Source organism: Nicotiana sylvestris, chromosome 10, assembly GCF_000393655.2.
Source record: "Nicotiana sylvestris chromosome 10, ASM39365v2, whole genome shotgun sequence".
Lineage (NCBI taxonomy): Eukaryota > Viridiplantae > Streptophyta > Magnoliopsida > Solanales > Solanaceae > Nicotiana > Nicotiana sylvestris.
The window spans coordinates 86,051,309-86,067,520 of NC_091066.1; the positions used below are offsets into that span (position 1 = coordinate 86,051,309).

Here is a 16,212-nt window from a genome sequence, read left to right on the forward strand (position 1 = left end):
AGGAAATTACACTTGAAATGAATGTCGAGCCCGAATTTCGTAAGAAATGTGTTATATATAGGAAGTAATAATTTTATTATTATGTTGATAATGAAATCTCAAAATATTTTGAAGAGTCCTTTAGAGTTGATTACTTTTATACATAATAGACAAGTCTATTTTTTCACTTCAAAATAGATTCGAACAATTCGAAGCATATGAAAATATTTTTGGTTTTCTATTTGGCAGTAAAAACTAAGATCACTAGATGTTGGACATTTGAAAAAATATTGCCTTAACCTTGAATATTCTTTAAAGTATAATTATCAATTCGATTTTGACAGTTTAGATTTATTTTCTGAATTAAAAGTATTAAGTAAAATAGTACAATTAGAAGATATCAGTTTAGTTGATACACTTAATCAAATAAAAAGATTTAATTCTTTTTCAAATGCCTAAATTGCTTATGAAATAATGTTAATAACTCATGTTACGTTGCTTCAGCAGAAAGAAGTATTCAAAATTAAAATTGATAAAATCTTACATAAGTACAACAATGTCATAAGAAAGGTTAAATGGATTAGCTATATTGTCAAAAGAGAAATACTTATTAGGAGTTATTGATTATAAGAAAATTATTAATTACTTTGTATCTAAGCAAAGCTAAAAAATAGACTTCAAATAAATAATAAAAAAAATTAAAAAGTTAAGGCTCATCATAAAGTTTGGCTTTAGGGTAAAAATTGCACGGGGCGCCCTATTTGGTCGTCCCCATTTAACATATACCCATTTTTTTTAAAACTTTTAACTTGTACCTAATTTTTAAATAACTTCAGCCCCCTTTCTCCTCCTCATTCTCCTCCTTCGTTTTCTTCTTCTTTCTTCTTCTGCTGTTGGTGCAGATTATTTTTTAGGTAAAATTTCTTTTAAACTGTTGGTGCATAGAAGTTAAAACTTTCTTTTGTACCTTTATATGACTAAAAAAGAAATTATTTTCCATAGTTCCTTTTGTGAGCGGAAACTATCAAGATACCATTGTTAAGTGACGACGTCTTTGCATTTTAATCGTATTACGGAGCTCATTATTTGTTCTCGCAATCAGGGATGATTAATTTGCATTTATTTACTTCTTTTTTAGGGGTTGTTTTGATAAATATTATTAAGGTGAAAGTTGTTTCTTGTAAAGCTAAATTGAGTATGTTAGCACATAAAAATTCTTGAGCCAGTGCTGAGATTTTACCCCAAAGATTTTAACAAACTAGCAAATTGTTTGATGGATGGATCCCCATCTTATTTGAGCAGATCCTATTCTAAAGCTAGCTTCCAAATAACTTCAGCTCTAGGACAGTTACAAAACAAAAACTTGAGCTCTAGAACTAAAGTTCGTCAGTTACAAAAACAAAAACTCTGAAGTTCGCCAGTTACAAACAAAAACTTTCGACAGTTACAAAACAAAAACTTCAGCTCTAGAGCTGAAATTCGACAGTTACAAAAAAAAAACTTTAGCTTCAGGCCCGGCTACTAGAATGCTGAAGTTTTGCGTGATTGTCTTTGCTACTTCAGCCTCGTATGCTGAAGTTATGCGAAAAAGCGGGTACGCTTGCAATTTTTTTTGCAAAGCGGCCACAAGTTAAAACGTGGCACAAAAAGCGAGTATAGATACAAATGCCCAGCTTTAGGCCACAAAATTCCTAGTTGACTAGTTGACTCATGGTTCGGGACCATGCCTAGTTGACTCATCCGAAAACTGAATACACTACCTCAACCAAACTGTGCAGTCTCATCAGCTCAAAATCATGTCAAAGGGGAGAACGTAACAGGTGGACCAACTTTGAAGGACGGAGACCTGGTTCTTGGTGTTGTCAAAATTTGGCATCATTCGGTGACACTTCCATTCATGTGACTGATTTGTCTGGAAAGCAATCCATGGTTCGTATCACTGATGGTATGAAGGTTTCTAGCTGATAGGCATGTATCTTCTCCAGAGCTGTGCTTGTAGCCAAAATGTTGTTTACTGGATGCGAAGTGGCATGAATGTATCCTTCATATTAGCACTACAAAGGATGAGGCTGAGGTTATTCGTGGCGACTCTTGGGTCATTGGGAAAAGTCTAGTCGCTGAAACTTATTCGTGGCAATAGGTGGAAACAAGGCTACGAACACCTAGCTTTGGTGGTCAGCGCTCTCAGGTCTTATGCTCACTGTGTAAAAAAAAAAAAATTGACAATAGAAGTGACATTTAAATTGTACATGAAATTTCACTTCTTTAAGCATACATTCCTGTACTTCTTCATATATATACACACACATGCGCCAGCGTGCGCGCGCACACACACTAGGAAAGGTTGCTGGCACAAAGATACTAGAGAGAGAGAATGGCCTACGCCTCAATCTTGCTAAATGCACAAACTAGAAACTATTAGCCAACGGAAAATAACCGGCAAAATTAGGATAAATTGGGTTCCCAATGTTCAGCCTAAATACTGTTACATGATTCTTGGAGTCGGAGAACTTGCTCAAACTAGAGATTCTGCTCCTTTAAAACCTACTAATTATCAATCCTGAACTGAGATTTTCCTTTCCTTAAGACACAATGTTGTGCTCTTATTATATTACAAGCTCAACTTTCTCAGGGCATGTTGGCAGAATTCTAACAAATTATGGCAGCTGGAAAAGATGGACCTTCATGATGAGGCAAAAAAAACTATCATAAAATATACAATGACACCATTTTGTTTGATGAACTAAGAAGTTGATCACGTATATAGGCATAAAAGTAAATAGCAGCCATCCCCACATTCTTGTCACGGAGTGCCAATCTGGTGTGCTAGTATTGGAGCCATATAGTTAGTCAACTTCAAGAGAGCATGCTTCTCGAAACTGTCCGCATTTTTATGAGGCGAAAACTGAAAGATCTGCTAAGGCTTCATTTTGAACTTGTAAGGAATATGCAACCCCAGTTTGCAACAATTCAGTGGTTGCAGGAACCCACATTAGAGAATTTTGCGGGGACAGATATAATAGAAATATTATTGAGAATCTATTGAAACTCTCTGCTCATTTGTTCCTAAGCAGCACAGATCCTTTTTGTACTTTCACCATTCTGAATCTGATGCCATGGCAGAAGTTCTTGGACCTCATGTTTGAGAACTGCATATATTTGCTTATAGTTTTAATTACAAAGCTGTGTTTTATGTCATAGGCAGAAAGCTGTCTGATTGTTCTTCCTAGACTGCATACATCCTCTTGTAGTTCTCACTGCAAAGCTCCGTATCTGATGCCACAGACAATGGAAAAGAACGTGAATGAGTCTCATCTCTTCTAATGCTCCTCAGCCTCGATTCTTCTAGCCTATGTTGAACTACACAATAGCACATGGAGCCAATTGTAGTGAGCATTATTATGCTACCAATTACAGTTGCATAGACAGCAAGCCATCTTTCCTTAGATCCAACTACCACGTAACTAAGAGAGATAAAGGCGATCGAGATGAAGAGGCAAGCTGCCCACATGAGCTTGTTTATCCAAAACATGAGTCGCTTCTTTGCTTTCTGTTCAATCACGACCACGGATGTCTGGACCACGACAACAGCAACTGAAATAAACAAGGCCATACTGTCGAACAAGAAGAAGATTATGAAAGCTGCTTTTCTGCCTACGTTTGCTTCGCCAAGAGAAAATCCATCTGTTTTCTCTTCAACATATTGGCCAGGTACAGTGAAGATGGCAGCAAAAGCAACAGTAGCAATAAGGACAGCGACAACTGTTGCATTGTTGATGGCATTATTAAGACCACTAATGTGGAGCTTCTTCACCTTCAATGCAATTTTTCGTACTCTGAAGCCAGTCTGCCGACTCTGTTGGAGCTGGGAGTGCACATCATGTTTTATGTCACTGACAGTCTGCTTGAGTTGCTTTGCAGCAGGGGGGGGCTTCCCGTGATCTTTGGAATGGGTAGCTCCGGCCTCTATCAAAATAGAAACAAGCTCTGGAGTTCCAAACTTTTCTGCAATATCAAGAACCGTTTCTCCAGCCTTATTAATTGCACTGAGATCGATGCCCTCAATTGATATAAGACATTGCACCATCTGCAATTACACATAGCAGAATTTTATTAGGACATCGGTTTTCCTAGATTGAACATGCAAAAGACATTGTACCATCTGCAATTACACATAGCATAGTTTCATACAGACAACTAAAAAGGGCACGCGAAGTAGGACTTTGGTTTTCCTAGATTAAAAAAAAATTATAGCCAAAGAATCTATCTCAAAAACTTTCTATCACTTAAACTGGCCGGAACATCAAATGCACAACTTCGAGCTAGAGACTGCACAGTAGCTTGATTCTTGATGTCCCTATAAATGAACATTTTAAATATAACAGCAGAACAAGCCTGCACTTGGAAACGTACTTGGGAGTTATATCGCCAAGGTATCATATATGTAAACACAATAATTTAGCAGTGACCATATGTAAAAGACCTAATCCCAGAAAAAATGGATTCGGAAGAAACAAGCAAGATAACATTTTGCTTGTTCGTCCTTGTGGTTTCTTTTTTTCTTGTGGTTGAATTAAGTAAGCTATCTTGCTTTCAGGAGGCATTGAAATCTGTTAGCTGTTTATGTCAGCTCTTACAGACTTTAGGTTTAGTGATAAAGAAAATACAGGATTTTCTGGAAGGAAAAGCGCATTTTGGTGACAAATAAGCTACTTTTCTCTTAAATATATAGGATCCATTTATCAGTTTTAGTTGGAATTTTTTAAAAACGTTCCAACATTTCAAAAGATTTTCCAGACTAGTAAATAAGATTAAAATAATGGGATAATTATTAAATATTTCTCCAACTTCTACATTAAGTCATCAATGAAGTACCCCTTATTGGTTGCTCTTATGTCAAACACAGCCATCTAAGATAAGCTACTTCTGAATGAGGAACGTATCACGTACACACAAAGAATGCAGCTTATGTGGGTCAAAATTTTCATATTAAATTAAAGTAACAGACACTGACCAAGTGCGTGCAAATCATAGAATAAATTCAGATCACGTGTGTGAGGACATGATATATGACATTAAAAGATTAAGTGTTTCTAAAATCTAAATATTCCTTCTCTCCAGGAATATAACTGTCTAGCAAGGAAACTGGAACTTATCAGTAACTCATTTCGATAACCATTTTGTGGCACGAAAAGAACTCACTCTTCACCTGCCCATTATCCCTCAAGTTTGAAACTTTTTTTCTTGATTAACCAGATAAACAGTATTCGCTCAATCTACGAGCATTTCTTCAAGATAGAAAACACATACTACATTCGCCTCACACATAAAAAATCTCAACTTCGTGGAAGTTGCTTTACGAGAAAAGACAGGTTAAACAAGCAAACCTGTACCCTCCCCTTTCTTGTTGCAATATGAAGTACTCTGTTTCCTTTGTTATCTTCCAAGGCCAATACAGCAGGATTTGGTTTGATTAATTCAAGCACAATGTCACCATTTTGTCCCTTTGCAGCCATGTGTAGGGCAGTCTGGCCTTTTTTATCTGTTCTAAAACCAATATCAGGATCCTTGCTCAGAAGGGATCTAACTATCTCCAAGTGGCCCATTCTTGCTGCTGTATGGAGCACAGTCTTTCCATTGTTCCGAGCAATCTTAACCAGGTTTGAATCAATCTCCAGAAGCATATTTACTACATGAATATGTCCCTGTGCAGCTGCTGTGTGTAACGCCGTAGAATTGGATGAATCTGTAGTCATGACTAGGTTTGGAAATGAATGCAGCAGTTCCTCCAGTACATCTGCAATTTTACCCCCAAAGCTGTTTACAAGTGCAAGCAAGAAAGGAACCTATATTGAGAAACAAACTTGAAACAACAATAAAAGATCAAGATATGACCGCTAAAGTTTCTTTTTCCGGTCCCCACAAACATATAAGCTCTAATGTGATCAAGTTACACAGGCTAAGTGTTAGGATCGAGGTTCCAGGTGCTATGTGCAGTTTGATGAAACAAGCCCTAACGACAAAATTAAGACTACGAAGAGAAATGCACCAAAAAGAAACAATGATATATGTGGTTCGATCATCAGATACATGTCCCCAGATGGAAATTAGCAATCTACCATTTCAGATATGGTAGAAAAGAGAGTGAAATTAGAGAAACTACCTAATAATCTAGGAAGCAACAAGAAAGAGAATAATCTCTATAATGAATATCTCACAAATGGATTACTCACACAAGTATTTTCTCAGAACAAATCTCTCTAACTCGGAGGAGACTAAATTGTGGATAATATCAATTGGAAAAGAATGAGTTTCAATTAATATGAGTTCGTGACCTTTTCACCAAATTGGCCATTTCATTGCTTTAGGCCAAAGTGGAGGCAACTTTTTCCTTTTTTAGCAGATTGGTCATTTTATCTCTTTAAGCCACAGTTGAAGCCACATTTTTTTTTTTTTTGAATTGATAACTTTTGTATATATTAATAACATCAGTACATAGGTTGTACTGAAAACCAAATTTACAAGTAGGTGGTAAGTAGATGTGCTGGTGTGCAACCTAGCAAGATCCTAGTATGTCTACGATTGTCAATGTATCTTCTGTGTAAATCTGTTTACACCAAAAACAAAAAAGAAGAATACAATTGAGTTTGATCTTCTGTACTGGGTTGCTTCTATCTTCAAAACATCTAGCATTCCTTCCCCTCCAGACTGTCCACCAGATACAAGCTGGGACAGTCCTCCATCTATCTCTGTTAGTTGCTTCAGCACCAGCTTCTTCCCAACTATAAAGAACTTCATTAATCTTGCTTGGCATTGTCCATGAAATACCCCTAAGACTAATAAAGATTTTCCATAGTTGGTCTGTTATCTTGCAATGTAGAAATAAATGGCTAACAGTCTCAGCGTTACACATAGGAAACATCTTGAACACAGTGAAATTCCTCTTTTTATGAGATTATCCTGGGTTAATACAGCCTCCTTTGCTAGTAGCCAAGAGAAACATGCTACCTTATATGGAATCTTTGTTCTCCGTATATGCTTCCATCTTGAAGCCACTTTTCCTTTTCGCCAAAAAAACTTATCCCATTTCTTCAGGCCAAGTTAAGGCCACATTTTTCCTTATGACCAAATTTCCATTTTTCTCTTTTACCAAAATGCCATTCAGGCCATGTTTCTAACACTAGCCTAACCAATTGCCAAGAGGAATCTCTAAGCTGGTAACATTCATAAATAAGGTGACAAAAAATACAAATTAGCTATAGAATGCAAGGCAATTAGGGAGCCAAGCCAGACAATAAACTGCTAAATATCTGTTTGTCATAGGCTTTCATGCTTTAGTCAATCTACTCAACTATCTAGGGAAACTAGAACTAGGATGAAGGAAAGGATTTCCTCCAGTCCAGTTGATGAAAAAAAAGGAACTTAAGTAATTAGATATTCCTATCGACAAGAAAAGATAGGAGCTGGCACTTCTCCTATCTTTTCTCCAAGCTCCTATCTTTTCTCCGCATTTCTTAAATTCTAAATTTCAGAACTTCGTATTCTACATTACATATATCAGGCAAAAAAATATTAGTCAAGGTTGGCAGTTGGCACTGAGATGAGACGAAAAGGAGGCACATATTCCTTCAACATCTATCTGCTAAATGTGATAATGTGACAAACGTCTCCACTTTTCAGAACATGCTCTTTGGTAAATGCAAGGAAGTTAGATTTGGCTGAGGGCTTCACCACATTGGCTGAGGGCTTCACCACACTTGGTCTTGTCCATTAATTGTGGATCAAGAAGAATGCCACCCTTATATTGATACATTAAAGGCGGGTGATGTCATGTACAGGAGAAATAGTAGTTAGGAAATCAAGATTAGTCAGTTGTTAGTGAGATTAATTGAGAAATCAGTTAAACACCAGCCTATAAATAATTTGAGCCACAGCAGTGAAGGACGAAGAATGAAAATATGAAGAATTCCCCTTTCTCTCAAATATTTCCTATCCTAATTCTCTCCCTTCTCTTCTCTTGATCTCTTTCCTTCTCTCTTCTCTCCCTCATTCAATTCTTTCTCATTTAAGATGTGCTTAAATATTTCAATGGAGTTCATTCTAGTTCTTAGTACTAATTGTAATCTTTGAGTTGTACTACTGCTTGTAAACTTTCCAATTTAGTTTCTTTAATTCTTGAGTACATTACAGGTGATAACATAGGAGACTGCACTTGAAAATGATCAATAATTTCAGCAACTAGGCTTGTGGAAACTTGTGTATTCATAATTATCTATATTCTTACTCAATCCTACAGTGAAATGGTCAAACAAGAAGTTTAAGACAGAAATAATCTGTACTACAGCATATCAAATTAAAGGTCTGGAAACTCAGATCCAGGATAGAAGTTGCACACTCTATTTACAGATATTAGTAGTGATAAATTGCATGTGAAGTACCAATTAAGTACCAATTTCAAGTCCACAATATACCAAATAAAGCACAATTATCCTTGAAGTCCACATTTTTACTGGAAACTTTGACTCTTCAAAAGCAAATCTGAAAAGTTAATTCAGACTTCAACATTTTCTTATTCCTTTTTTTTGTTCTTTTTTCTTTTTAATTGGGGGGGGGGGGGTTCTGTGTTAGAAGACTCACCAAGATGACCCTGCCTTGCTGCAACATGGAGAGTATCATAGCCATTATTTGCCACAATTGAAGCAATTTCAAGGTCTAAATGTTTCAAGAACTCTGCAACAACCAAACTGTGGCCATTCTCAGCAGCAACATACAAAGCAGTCTCACCCTCTTGGTTTTGCTTACATAGCAAATCTTTTATGCCTTTCTCATCAAACTTGTCAACAATTTCTTTCACTTTTCCTAAATTCCCTCCTCTAGCTGCAAGGTGGAGAATCGAATCCCCTCGTTTCCCCGGTGATTCCTTACCCCTTTTCCTCTCACCACCAAAACTCAATTGCCTCTCCATTGCTATCCTAAAGCTTTTCTGCTTTTCCATTATTCCTCTAAAGCTTTTCTGCTGCTCCGTCGCCCCATTTCGAAAACTCTGTTGCTTTTCCATTGTTGGACCCTGGAAACTAACCTGTTTCTCCATTACTTTAAAAAAAAAAACTCAATCCAAAATCTTAATAGATTTCTTGTATATCAGTTCTCCTTATAATAAAAATCCCAACTTTTTCCACTTTCAAGAACTACAAAGGTTGAAACTTTTCGTCATTATCACTTCAATTTGGGAAGGAATGTACTAAAATATTACATTTTCCACATTTCTGGCTAAAAATCTATAGTAGCATTGGTTCCATGGGAATCTCCTAAATCAGAAACTAAAAATCTGAAGCAATTTAAACAACCTTTTACGTAATGAGTCTTGAAGCTATCCAGAATAAGCAAATCACAGGTTAAAAAGTAACAATCTTTCAGTGGATTTACAGAACAGGAAAGCAAAGCAAGACCTCAAATTAAATAAATTGAGACAAAAGAACTGATCTTTCGACAAATATAGAGCTCAACTTCATTTTTTATAAAACCCCAGAAGCTGAAAATCAGAAAATCTTGTTTGGTGACAGATGAAATCTTGAAAAACCCCAAAAAAAATCAAGAACAGGAAACACCATCAACCTTATGGGATATACCATTTACATGTATAATAATACCAAAAGCAGTATATAAGCAACAAAAAAGTCACTGAATCCAATGGCTTTGCCCACTTCTTTTTTTTTGTCAGGCTCTACGTGAACACGGTTACTATTTGAAGATTTTATTATAAATATTTTAACTCAATGAATCCATTTGACTAAAAAATTTTAAAAAATAAAAATATTTTTAAATTTATGGTGTAAAATTAGTTATATATATAATCTTGTGTCGTTATAAATTATTGCATAAACGTAAATTATTTTCATATAAAAAAAGAAGTTAGTATTATTTTTGGCATGAAGTAAATACGAAATAAATTCACATAAATTTAAACGAATGAAATATTAATTATTACTACTCTATCCAAAAAGAAATAACTTCTCCTTTTTACTCTTTCGTAGGACATTATTTTAGAATGTAGAAGTTGGTTACTTAAAGAGGCAACTTGTTAGTCGCCATTGATATTAACATCAAACGTGCACTAAAAGACAGAGATACATACGGCTGACAGCAAGGGGGCCATTGGTATATATATATATATATATATATATATATATATATATATATATATATATATATATATATATATATATTGTTCAAGCATGAGGTGATAAGATAATTGGTGGGGTCCCCTCCCACAGTGTGATTTAAGAGGGCAATCATAAGGCAGTTTAGTCACAAAAGATTCAGATATTAGCAAGAAAGAATAAAAAGAGAAAAATACAACAAGAAGCTAAGGGTGGTTAATATTTATCGTGAAAATAATAATAACAATCAAATTTGATTTTGTTGTTCTAAAAATACGTGATCTATTTTTATGCTAGTTGTAAGTCAAAAGATGCTAAAGTAAAAGACTAGAAAGCAAGATTATAGCTAGAAAACGATATAATACTCAAACCAAACGGCTGAAGATCGGGGCCTCGAGCTTGCTTATTCAGGGCTTCGAGGTCGAGTCTGATGTCCCGCCGAGGGTAATCGAGGGACGACTAACAGTTATAGTAAAATCAATAACGGTTGTTTATGGCCAATGATAAGCAGTAAATGATGAACAATAAATAGAACACAATCAATGTAAGCAATAAATGGAAGCAATGAGATCAAGAGAATATGTTAAAGAGCAGAGAGAATGTTCTTGTGTATTTAGTATTGAGCAACAGGTCCTCTACAAAATGACAAGGATCCCTTTTATATATAAAGGGGAACCCCAACATAGTACAAATACATTTATTACAAAGATATAGAGATGGGACTGCTAGTTGATGCCATGATTCGGGTCTGAACTTAGCTCACTAGACTTTATCAGCTCTAGTTATGCGCCTTGGGAACTCCCCACTTTTTCATTATAGTCGTTGGTCTGCACTGCCCCGAGGTCGAGCGTCGATAGCCCTCGGGGTAAACCTCGAACATAGTCTCGAACCTGTGAAATGTGCTTACGAGGCATCGCAACGACGGAAAATTGGACTCTCCGATTTTACTGCATACAGATAGTCCCCGCGTTTCTTAGAGTGAAAATGATAAGAAACGACCTTGAATTCCTGCGCCTCTGGTACTTCCGTAACGACGGCAGTCATAAGGTGCCGAAAGATCGCATACACACACCCCTTGAAAGCCTTTGTATTGATTACAACGGTAGGCTGTCCTTTGGCCTCCTTCAACGCGCGTGGGGGTCTCTATAAATACCTCTTCTCTCGTTCTTTATAACTCACTGCACCACCAAGCCCCCCCAAAAAGGTTCCTTCTACCTTCACTTTTGTTCTTTCTTCGGAACGCAATTTCCCTTTCTCCTCTGAAATCTTTTAGGAATGGCGAAAACTTCCACCTCTGCTTCTTAGGAGAACGTGACCTCCTCCTCTTCGCTTCCATCTAAAGGAAAAGCGACAATGCCTCCTCGTGTTGAGGAATGCGTTCCAAGACCTTTTGCAATGACTTCCGATTTCAAGGTCGAGAAACCTTCTTCGAAGCCGGGGCATCGTGAGTCTGTGTCTTAGTATATTAGCTCAATAACAAATGTCGAAAGGGTGAGGACTGATTGCCGCTGGGGGGATGCAGTGCTTGTGGAGATCCCTTCTTGGGAGGAGGATATAAAGACATACAAAGTCGATTTTCGCAGTGTGTATTCTTACCCATTTACCCTTGGGACGGTGGGGCCATCCTTGCCTCCGATAGACTCGTGATTATCGACTTCTGCCAATAGTATCAAGTGGCACTCGGCCAAATTCACCCTTCGTTCTAGCGCATTGTCTACATGATCAGGTACTACATGAACATGATTGAGGAGATGCCCTTCACCCTCGATCACATGATCAGGATGTACAACCCCCATCTCTTCCATGGGGGTCTGATTAAGCTCTACTACCGAGCTTCGAGGGCCCTTTTTGCTTTCATCGAAGAAGTTGGGAACGGAGGGTAGATGAGCCGCTTTGTCCGAGTTAGAACTTCGGACTTTATCTCGGTGGAAAGGATGCCGTTCCCCGAAAAGTGGAACATGGAACGTAAGTAGATACGTTTTTTTAGCATTTCCTTGCTTCTTTTTAGGTACATCTTTCCACGCCCTTAATTTTTTCTGCTAATGCAGCCGTGGCAATTTACCCTAGCGCGGTCACGGACCTCTCGGGCTGGGTCGGTCGGCTAGACTTGATTTGTCCATATGCTGAGCGAGTGTGGCGTGATCTGTCCCAAGCTTGATGGGAAGCCAAGGACCATGGTGAGCCTTTACTCCTGCTTCAGTCGTACCTTTTAATCTGAATTGCTACTGATAGTGTCCTTACTCCATGTGCTTACCTCTTGCATTCGCGTAGGTCTGGTGGAGGTCCCCTTGATGAAGGGAACATCGCTTGGTGAAGAGGGTACCTCGGGACCCGATGAAGGGAAGAAAAGACAAAGGGAGCCGTCGAATGAACCTTCGGAATCCAAGAAGACCAAGGTGGAAGAAACTAAGGCCGATCCGGCAACCCTATCTCCAGAAGTAGTGGGAAGTCCCCGAGTTGAAGGCGAGGGGGGAAATAATTTCTTGATAGCGTCCGAGGGAAGGGAAAACCTGATCGACCCTTGTATACGGTGAAATCGGAGGGTCCAATTCCTCATCATCGAGGCACCTCAGAAGATCATCTCAAAGCCTCGAGGCTACAAGGCTATAGTCGAGTTTTCCCCCTCGAGGTTCGTCGATGCCCGATCTTGGGACAATGTTGACCACGACTATGGTAGAAATGAGGAGTTCCTAAGGTACACGGCTAGGACTGACAGAGCCTAGTGGACTACCCTAACCCTGAATCAGGGTGTCATCTAGCTGTCCCATCTCCGTTTCTTTGCCAATAATATATTTTGTACTATGTTGGGATTCCCCTCTTATATAAAGGGGATCTATATCATTTTGTAAAGGGTTGTTGCTTCAGTTGCTCCATACGAAATATACAAGAACATTTTCTTTGCTCTCTAACACATTCTCTAGATATTATTGATTCCCTTTATTATCTTCATTATTGTTCATCATTTATTGCTTATCATTGGCCATAAAGAGCCTTCGTTGATCTCATTATAACTGTTAGCTATATTTCGACCACCTTCGATAGCTCCAAGCCGAGCTTTGGAATCGACCCCGAGGCCTCCGAATCGACAAGCTCGAGGCCCAAATTGTTAACCTATCGGTTTGGTTATCGCCTTATCCTTTACTCCTATTTCGTTTCTAAGTCTCACACATAGCATCATCTGCTTAACAACTAGCATAAAAATAGATCACATATTTTTAGAGTCCCATAATCAAATTTAATTGTTATTACTATTTTCACGGTAAACAGTTTGGCGCCCACCGTGGGACTAAAAATAATAGTGATTATTTTCTTGTTGGTTTAGCTACACAACGCAAGTTACTTTTCACGCTTTTTCTTGTCCAATATCTTCGATTTGAGGTCAAAGTGTCCGACTCAGTAAACAACAATCTGGAGAACCACAGAGAAAATGGCGTAGATGTTCCAGGTGTTGGTGTGCCACCACGAAACCCTGGGAATGTACCAGAACCAATCCCCGTGGACGCGGTTTCACATGATGGCCAACACATCGACTTAAGCTCCCACACTGATAGGAGCGTGCAACAAGGGGATCCAAAAGAAGCTCGGGAAACCCCAACTAGGGAAGAACGAGAGGTTAGACTTTGTGTTATTTTTGAAATGTTGCAGTCACAACAGCTGGCTATTGCTCAGCTGCAAAGTCACCAGAAAACTCCTAGCATGGTAGCACCGGGGACAGCTCCCCTAGCCGAACAGGTACTGGAGAGATCGAGCAATAACGGGTCGATGACCGATCCCATCATCGTAAAAATGCTCGAGGACCTCACCAGAAGGATTGATTCGGGTGAGAAAATGATAGAAGCCAATGACAAAAAGGTCGAGACCTACAACTATAGGGTCGACCAAATTCCGGGCGCACCCCCGGTCCTAAAAGGGGTAGATTTGAAGAAGTTCGTACAAAGGCCATTCCCAGAGGAGGCAGCTCCAAAACCCATCCTAAAGAAGTTTAGAATGCCAGACCTTCCAAAATACAACGGGACCTCAGACCCCAACGAGCACGTTACTGCTTACACTTGCGCAGTGAAGGGTAACGACATAAAGGACGACGGGATCGAGTTTGTCTTACTAAAGAAGTTCGGGAAAACACTCTTGATAGATCTTAAATACTCTTGCCTTATGTTTTGATGATCTAACAAACTAACTATTAAGAACCAGATAGGGAACTTGACCTACTTGGATTGCTGCAAACTTTAACGGATTCCAGCTAAAGATGAACTACTACAACTTTAGGAGCTAGGAACCAAACAAGGACCTGATGCTCTTGTGGTTTCCTCATAGTAGTACAAAGTTATTTGGACATAGCTGGAAATGAAGTGACTGACGGTACTGTTTCTGCCGCACTGCACTACACTGTCAGCCCACTCATTCTCTAACAAAAAAAAGTACTCATATCATTTCAAGTGACGTGATCAAGATGTACCAAATGAGCTTTATACAAAAACATCACTGGAAGGGTTCTGTTTCTCATTCAAGCCCCTTGAAAAAAATAGAGAAATCATCCTCACATGCTTGAAGAACAAGGTTGAACGCCACTATGGACAGTTCCTAAACAATTGATTGTCACTGTCCTAGTTGAGTTGTAACCTTGTTATTATACTTATTGTATCTCCTAAACCGCTTACCTAGAAGCATTTTGATTAGGAATCCTCTTGTAAATCTGTAAACTCGTTGAGTTTATGTTGTGACTAGATTTAGTCATAAGGAAAAGTCTTTGTAATCATAGTGTTACAAAGTGGCTTGTGGTGATAGCATCACAAGTTAGAGAAAGCCTTTGTAACTAGGATAGTCACAAAGTGGCTTGTGGTAAAGGTACCAAAAGTTAGTTGAGTAAATCCTTTGCAATTGGAATTATTGTAAAGTGGCTTGTAATAGGTAAGATTACAAGTTAGTGAAGTTAAAAGCCTACAGATGTAGGTCGTGATTTTTTGATCCGCTTGTGTGGGATTTTTTCACGTAAAAATCCTCTGCCTCATTTACTTATTGCTTTATTAAGTGCTCTCAGCAGAATCTTGTAGAGGATCAAGTACTCTACGATTTGGTGAACCCATACAAACTAACAGTTGGTATCAAAGCAGGTTCCTCCTATCAGGCTAACACCTAGGAAGAATCCTCATGACGGCTCCACTAAATTTTGAAGAAGGTCAATCCATATACCGACTCCCCAAGTTTGATGGAAAATGCTATTGGTGGTGGAAAGCTAGAATGCACGACTTCATCATGGCTGAAGACTGTCAACTATGGGATATCATTTGTGATGGCCCTTATGTTCCAATCAAGGTACTAGATGAATTCCCATTTTCAATGGAAAAAACCAGCAAAGAATACACTGAAGCAGACAAGAAAGCGATGGAAAAGAATTTTCGTACCAAGAAAATTCTAGTATATGGATTGGGACCTAAAGAGTACGACATAATCTCTACCTGCGATACTTCAAAGGAAATATGGGAGGCTTTGCAAACAACTCATGTGGGAACTACACAAGTAAAACAAGATAAACCTAATACTGGTGATAGTTCCATGATAGCAATTGAAGGAGATGAGATTGGATACGACTCAATGTTTGCTTTGATGGCTCAATCAGATGATGATGAAGACAATGGCAACAAAGAGGTAAACTTCAGGGATGTTTAGAGAAATCTGAAATCCTATTCTCCAAAAAAACTCATGTGTTTAGCTGATGTTTTAATTACTGCCTTTTGTAGTCTTGCGGAGGATAGGGATTCCTTGATCTTAGAACTAGAAGAATCTGAATATACAGAGAAGACTTAGTCGCTGCAGTTACTGATCATAAGAAAACCATTGAAAATCTTAGAAAAGAAAAGAGTGATCTGTTGGCAGAAATTGCAAACCAAAGGGAAACAATAGTAAAACTATGGACTAAGTCAAAACCTGAAAGTTCTGAAAGAGGAAATGAGATATCTAGTGAGGAATGCCTTAGGCTTGAAGATGAGGTGAAGGCTATGAGATGTAGGATATGTGCTGAAATTGAGAAAAACGAGTTCCTCCAAGCCAATCTAGAAAAAGTAATGAATGATCT

The 16,212-nt window shown here is 38.3% G+C and overlaps 1 protein-coding gene across 1 annotated transcript; it reads right to left on the reverse strand.

Annotated features, from left to right (window-relative positions):
• Nucleotides 1-2,527: 2,527 nt before the first annotated feature.
• On the reverse strand, nt 2,528-10,011 carry LOC104246589 (ankyrin repeat-containing protein At5g02620-like). The gene is made up of 3 exons (XM_009802425.2): nt 8,617-10,011; nt 5,367-5,776; nt 2,528-4,066 (listed from the first exon to the last, which is right to left on the reverse strand). The coding sequence occupies exons 1-3, from the start codon at nt 9,068-9,070 to the stop codon at nt 3,206-3,208; spliced, it is 1,725 nt and encodes a 574-aa protein (XP_009800727.1). The 5' UTR covers nt 9,071-10,011; the 3' UTR covers nt 2,528-3,205.
• Between the last annotated feature and the right edge of the window lie 6,201 nt (nt 10,012-16,212).

Bases quoted from the DNA above. Each gene is read 5' to 3' on its own strand.
- LOC104246589 (XM_009802425.2), bottom strand. From the start codon at position 9,070: ATGGAGAAACAGGTTAGTTTCCAGGGTCCAACAATGGAAAAGCAACAG. The intron at 5,777-8,616 runs GTGAGTCTTCTA...GTAAAATTGCAG, and splicing joins AGCAAGGCAGGGTCATCTTG to ATGTACTGGAGGAACTGCTG. The intron at 4,067-5,366 runs GTTTGCTTGTTT...GTGTAATTGCAG, and splicing joins CAAGAAAGGGGAGGGTACAG to ATGGTGCAATGTCTTATATC.